At 47.8% G+C, this 6811-nt stretch overlaps 1 protein-coding gene and 1 long non-coding RNA gene across 4 annotated transcripts in view; one reads left to right on the top strand and one right to left on the bottom strand.

Moving 5' to 3' along the window:
• Positions 1-349: 349 nt before the first annotated feature.
• On the bottom strand, positions 350-3285 carry LOC135966323 (uncharacterized). The gene is made up of 2 exons (XR_010579574.2): positions 3163-3285; positions 350-504 (listed from the first exon to the last, which is right to left on the bottom strand). It is a non-coding gene; the product is annotated as an uncharacterized lncRNA (long non-coding RNA).
• A 2264-nt stretch (positions 3286-5549) lies between these two features.
• The window catches only part of CRY1 (cryptochrome circadian regulator 1), a 106820-nt gene continuing 105558 nt past the window's right edge, over positions 5550-6811 (top strand). For all 3 annotated transcript variants that reach the window (XM_005572120.5, XM_065524749.1, XM_005572119.4), the window contains exon 1: positions 5550-6296. In XM_005572120.5, coding sequence (XP_005572177.3) covers positions 6139-6296 — 158 coding nt within the window. In that variant the 5' untranslated portion in view covers positions 5550-6138. The remainder of the gene's footprint in view (positions 6297-6811) is intronic.

The raw sequence follows: 6811 nt of genomic DNA, 5'->3' as shown, positions 1-6811 counted from the left end.
CAAAAACAGTACTAGTTTTTCAACAGGTTTGACTATGTATTTGTGTTTCTGAGTTTCTGTTTCTTCAACAGCAAACTGGGCATAGATTCTTATTAAGTAATTATTAAATATTAATAAACTGCATAATTAAGATTACTAGGATTAATAATAATCTATATATAAGCTTGCACATAGTAGGTAAAAGCCATAGCTAGTATTAAATGGTAACTCCCCTCCCCCAAATCATCTATATGCCATAAAAACCCTTCAGTATTTGAGGAGTGTGCAGTTGACACTACTGACACTTTTATAATAAATTAGCATTTTATGTTTAAATGAAAGTTATACACACACACCCACACAGCTGCGTGTTTAAAAAAAAAATCTGTCTTTATTGAATGAACAATCCACCAATGTTAGTCAACTCTATACAAATCAATATTCTCTCCACCTCCCACTGTTTCATTTGGATGCTTGAAAACAATTCTTATGTCTTTAGACACAATCTGCTTACTTTCAAATTGCCTAAAAGGAAACATAAAACATTGTATTTTAAAAAGTACAATAATGGGCCCTGAAGAACGAAGCAATCCAAGTGAAGGCACAGTTCTGTATACCAGATCTGCTGCATAGGTGAGGGGAGGCTAAGCATGGTGATGACCCAAGGCTTATCCTCATCAGTAAAAATGACCAATATTTGCTTAATACTTTACAGTAAACACAGGGTTTCCCTTCCCCTTTCCCCTCCCCTCCCCCCAATCCCCCTCCCCTCCCCTCCCTTCCCTTCCCCTCTTCCCTTCCCTTCCCTTTCATCCCCTCCCCTCCCCCCGTCCCTCCCTCCCCTTCCTTTCTCTCTCTCTCTCTTTCTTTTTTTTGAGACAGGGTCTCACTCTGTCACCCAGGCTAGAGTGCAGTGGCATGGTCTTGGCTCACTGCAGCCTCCATCTGCCAGCTAGAGCAATCCTACCTCAGCCTCCCTAGTAGCTGGGACTACAGGTGCAGGCCACCAGGCCTGGCTAATTTCTTGTATCTTTTGTAGAGATGGGGTGTCACCATGTTGCCCAGGATGCTCTCTAACTCTTGGGCTCAAGGAATCCTCCCCAGGGTTTTCATTGTATTAGTATGTTCTCACACTGTTAATAAAAACATACCCAAGACTGGGTAATTTATAAAGGAAAGGGGTTTAACTGACTCACAGTTCACCATGGCTTGGTGGGGGGGCTCAGAAAACTGACCATCATGGTGGAAAGGGAAGCCAATACACCCTTCTTCACATGGAGGCAGCAAGGAGAAGTACCAAGCAAAAGGGGGAAAAGCCCTTTATAAAATCATCAGATCTCATGAGAACTCACTCACTATCATGAGAACAGAAGGGGGATAACTACCCCTATGATTAAATTACCTCCTACTGGATGCTTCCCATAACACATGAGGATTATGGGAACTACAATTCAAGATGAGATTTGGGTGGGGACACACCCAAACCAAAACATTCCAGCCATGACCCTTCCCAAATCTCATGTCCTCACACTTTAAAACACAATCATACCCTTCCAACAGTCCCCCAAAGTCCTAACTCATTCAGATATTAACCCAAAAGTCCAAGTCCAAAGTCTCATCTGAGACAAGGCAAGTCCTTTCCACCTATAAGCCTGTAAAATCAAAAGCAAATTAGTTACTTCTTAGATATAATGGAGGGAGTTACAGGCATTGGGTAAATACACCCATTCCAAATGGGAGAAACTGCCCAAAATGAAGGGGCTACAAGCCCCACATGAGTCTGAAACCCAGTAGGGCAGTCATTATACCTTAAAGTTGCAAAATGATCTCCTTGGACTCTATGTTTCACATCCAGGTCATGCTAATGCAAAAGCTGGGCTCCCGCCTCTTTGGCAGCTATGTCCCTATGGCTTTGCAGGACACAGCCCCCCTCCCAGCTTCCTTCACAGGCTGGTGTTGAGTGTCTGCAGCTTTTCCAGGTGCACAGTGAAAGCTGTCGGTGGATCTACCATTCTGGGGTTTGGAGGACAGTGGCCCTCTTCTCACAGCTCCACTAGACAGTGCCCCAGTGGAGACTCTATGGGGCTCCAACCCTACATTTCCCTTCTGCACTGTCCTAGCAGAGGTTCTGCATGAGAGATCTGCTACCACAGAAAACTTCTGCCTGGACATCCAGGCATTTCTATACACGCTCTGAAATCTAGGCAGAAGTTACCAAACATGAATTCTTGACTTCTGTGTACCCACAGGCTGAATATCATTTGGAAGCTGCCAAGGTTTGGTGCTTGCACCCTCAAGCCATGGCCCGAGCTGTACCTTGGCCCCCTTTAACCACAGCTGGAACACAGGGCACCAAGTCCCAAGGCTGCACAAAGCAGCAAGACCCTGGGCCTGGCCCACAAAACCATTTTTTCCTCCTAGGCCTCTGGGTCTGTGATGGGAGGAGCTGCTGTGAAGCCCTCTGACATACCCTGGAGACATTTTCCCCACTGTCTTGGGGATTAACATTTGGCTCCCGGTTACTTAGGCAAATTACTGCAGCTGGCCTCAATTTCTCCTCAGAAAATAGGTTTTTCTTTTTTTATCACATTGTCAGGCTGCAAATTTTCCAAACTTTTATGCTCTGCTTCCCTTTTAAACATAAGTTCCAATCCCAAACCATATTATTTGTGAATACATAAATCTGAATACTTTTAACAGCACCCAAGACACCTCTTGAATGCTTTGCTGCTTTGAAATTTCTTCTGCCAGATATCCTAAATCATCTCTCTGAAGTTCAAAGTTTCACAGATCTCCAGGGCAGGGGCAAAATGTCATCAATCTTGCTAAAACATAGCAAGAGTCACCTTTATTCCAGTTCCCAACAAGATCATCTCCATCTAGGACCACCTCAGCCTGGACTTCATTGTCCATATCCCTATCAGCATTTTAGTCAAAGCCATTCAACGAGTCTCTAGGAAGTTTCAAACTTCCCTACATTTTCCTGTCTTCCTATGAGCCCTCCAAACTGTTCCAACCTCTGCCTGTTACCCAGTTCCAAAGGTGCTTCCACATTTTTGGGTACCCTTATAGCAGCACCCCACTCCCAGTACCAATTTACAGTATTAGTCTGTTCCCATGCTGCTAATAAAGACACACCCGAGACTGGGTAATTTATAAAGGAAAGAAGTTTATTTGACTCACAGTTCAGCATGGCTGGGGAGGCCTCAGGAAACTGATCATCATGGTAGACAAGGAAGCCAACATGTCCTTCTTCACATAGAGGCAGCAAGGAGAAGCGCTAAGCAAAAGGGGGAAAAGCCCCCTATAAAACCATCAGATCTTGTGAGAACTCACTTACTATCACGAGAGCAGCATGAAGGTAACTGCCCCCATGATTAAATTACCTCCCACTGGGTCCCTCCTACAACACGTGTGGATTATGGGAACTACAATTGAAGATGAGATTTGGGTGGGGACACAGCCAAACCATGGCATTCATATATATAATTTAAAAAGTATTCTTACAGAACCAAAGAAAGGCTGATATATACTTCTTGTAGCAACAGAAACAGAAGTAGGGAAGACTATTCAGACAGATTGGCGCTCTAGAGTATTAAATTTACTTTATTGCTGCATTAATTTGCTAGGGCTGCTGTAAAAAAGTATCACAAATTGGGAGGCTTAGAACAACAATAGGAACTAACTGTCTTGTAGTTCTAGAGGCCAGAAGTCCAAAATCAGGGTGTCAGCAGTGCCACAGTCCTGTGAAGGTGTTAAGAAAGGATCTGTTCCAGGCCTTTCTCCTAGCTTCCAGTAGTTCCTTGACTTGTGGCAGCACAATTCCAATCTTTACATGGTATTTTCCTTGCATATATATATATATTTATATTTCTGTGTGTAAATTTCTCCATTGTATGAGGCCACCAATCACACTGGATTAGGGTGCACCCTAATGACCTCATCTTAACTTCAGCATGTACAAAGACCTTATTTCCAAATAAGGCCACATTTATAGTCACTGAGGGTTATATGAATTTTGGGGACACATAATCAACTGGTAAGTATTGCCATCTCCTTCCTTCTTTTAACGTTGCCAAACACACTGGTGGCCAACAGCACTCACTCACTCATTCATTCATTCATTAAATAAACATTTGCCTACATCAGGCTCTGTTCTGGTGTTGATGCAAAAAATAAAAACAAAACAAAACTGAATACAGACCCTGTCCTTGAGAAATCACACTTCGGAGGGAATAGGAGGCACATTATGATGATGATAAGTACTATTATTGAGTTAGTATTGCTAGGTATGGGCACTTTTCAACTAATTTTCACAGTAGTGTGATAAGTGATGTATCAGAAACATACGTGGAGAACCCAGGGAGGTCCTAAATTTGCCCTAGGGATCAGGAATACTTTCAGAAGTTAGTTATAATTTCATCGGAGTCTAAAGAGGTGTGCAGAAATATCCCAGGTAGCTCAAAGGCGGTTATCTTGAGTACTGGATTCCAAGGAAGAATATTTTATAGAGGAAAAAACAGCAAAGGTTAAGAGACAAATTGTAAACCCCAAGAGGACTGGAGTCTGTGTCTATTTTATTAAGTATCTCCTGTATCTCTAGTGCTTTGAACAGTGCTTAGTTCACTCAAAAAGTAATCATTGAATGAATTTAAGGGCATCATATATCTAAGGGATGGCATGGCCTGCAGTTCACTGTCGCTGGAAAAGTAGACAAACGTCCAGTCTCAAAGAGACCGGTAAACTACATTAAATGTAGATTAGGGGTGAAACGTTGATGATATATATCGCTAGTATTAAAAAATTCCAGGAAGTCCAGGAATGCCTGGCATCCGTCCTGCCAATTACCCTTTGCCCCAGAGCATGTACAAGGGGGAGGAGGCACCCAAGGGCCAGGAGAGTGGAGGGGCACAGCTCCATAATCTCCAAAGTAGGGTTCTCTGGCAAGCACATGGTTTGGACTTGAAATCTACGTGAAGCCTCCCACTCTCCTCCTTCCACTCCATCCTCCCCTCACTCTCCGCCCGACTCCACCTTTGGCTCCTGAAAGACACCGGACAATTTCCAGGCCTTCCCCAAATCCCACGGGAGGAATCACCTAGCGCGCTTCGGCCCGCGGGCCCCGCCCCCTTACCCTCTGGAGCGCAGGGAGAGCGCACGCGCGCCTCTCTGACCAGCGCGCGCGCCCGCGAGCTCCCCGCATCCCCGTGCTCATCCGGGTCTCACCGAGCCTCGGCCAATAGTGCCCGCTCACGGCCCCTGGGGGCGGGGCTAAGCCTTCCCTCACAAGGGGCCTGTGGTCAACACGGTTTGCCTCCAAGGGACGGCCCGCCAGTCGGCACAGGAAAGGGGCAAAGGCAGTGAGCTCAGCGTGTGGGCGAGGGTCAACGGTTCTGGGATCAAGCGGCTGCCGCCCCTCCAGAAGCGACCGAAGCGCGAGCAGATTCCCCCTCCGAGTCAGTGTAGTAAACACACTTCAGAAACGTGAGGTGCCGGTGGTCACGTGGGGAGCGCGCCCTCCAATGAGGAGCCGGGGGCGGGGCCGAGGCCGCTGACGCGGCGGCGGCGGCAGAGTCACCCGGGCAGCCTCGGGACCGGTCACCGGCCGGCAACCGTCCAGCGGCCTCGACCACCGCCTCTTGCCTCCGTCCCCGGTCCTTTCTCCTGGGCCTAGAGACAGCGTCGCCGACAGGGGCTCATTCCCCTTCGGTTCTCCTCGGTGACTCACCTCGGGCGGGCCGTTTTGTCTTTAGGAGCCGCCTTGGTGGGGCGAGGTTTCCGTGACGAACCTCCTGGGGCCGTCCGTGCCAGCTCGGGCCGTCGTGGCGGCTCGAGCTCGTGGAATTTGCTCAGGCTCCGGAGGTCCGAGGCCCTCGAAGTTATGCGTCGCCTCCAGGAGGTTGCGGCGGGCGCGGGCTCCTAAAGGGCGTCAAACCCGGACTCCGCCGACTGGGCAACCTCCATTCATCTTCTCACTGCGCTTCCAGCGCCCCCGCCTTCTCCAGTCCCCTCCTTGGAGTCATTTTTTCCTGTCCCCCCTCTACCGCCCTTTCCTTACTCCTCGGGTGAGGCAATTCTCTTGGAAGCGAAGGTGTCGGCTATGAGCCGGAGCCTCCTTCCTTGAATTTCTCCGTGGAGGACCCGCCGCGCGCCCCCAGCATGGGGGTGAACGCAGTGCACTGGTTCCGAAAGGGGCTCCGGCTCCACGACAACCCCGCCCTGAAGGAATGCATTCAGGGCGCCGACACCATCCGCTGCGTCTACATCCTGGACCCCTGGTTCGCCGGCTCCTCCAACGTGGGCATCAACAGGTGGCGGTGAGTCACAAGCCCGTGGGAAATGGATTTGGGTGTTTAATGAATCTGATGTTAATGAATTCCATGCGATCCGCCAAATCTGAGAATTTAGACGTGGGACTGCCTTCCTTATACCGCTAACGAATTGTAGGTGCCCTAAGTATTAAATAGAATTGACTTAATAGTTCTCTGGCCAGAGAGTACTGACGACCTGAAACACTCGGCCTTCATCAGTGAGTTAGTTATGTGTCTTTCTGTGCTAACGGGAGCTCTTCCCCTGAATTTGTGGAGAATTCTTAGTGCTGGAGTTAAAGAAACACCCTTCCTGTCCTTAGTGGCCTGTGTATATGGATTCCCTTGGCCTGTTTGTGGCATTCGAAAGGATTGTGATGTTTCCTGTTTACGTTTGTGTCTAGGTAACTCATAGTATGGAGAAAAATCATTCATTCAGTACAGCTGGCTCCAGATCCAGTTTTCTTCCACCTTGAGGTTACTGAGGGAAAAGCAAGGGAAACAGCATTATCTGGTTTCTCTGC

The sequence above is a fragment of the Macaca fascicularis genome, chromosome 11 (genome assembly GCF_037993035.2).
Source record: "Macaca fascicularis isolate 582-1 chromosome 11, T2T-MFA8v1.1".
NCBI classification, from domain to species: Eukaryota; Metazoa; Chordata; class Mammalia; order Primates; family Cercopithecidae; genus Macaca; species Macaca fascicularis.
Note: the sequence above shows the minus strand (reverse complement) of the source record. Positions and strands in the feature narration are given on the sequence as shown.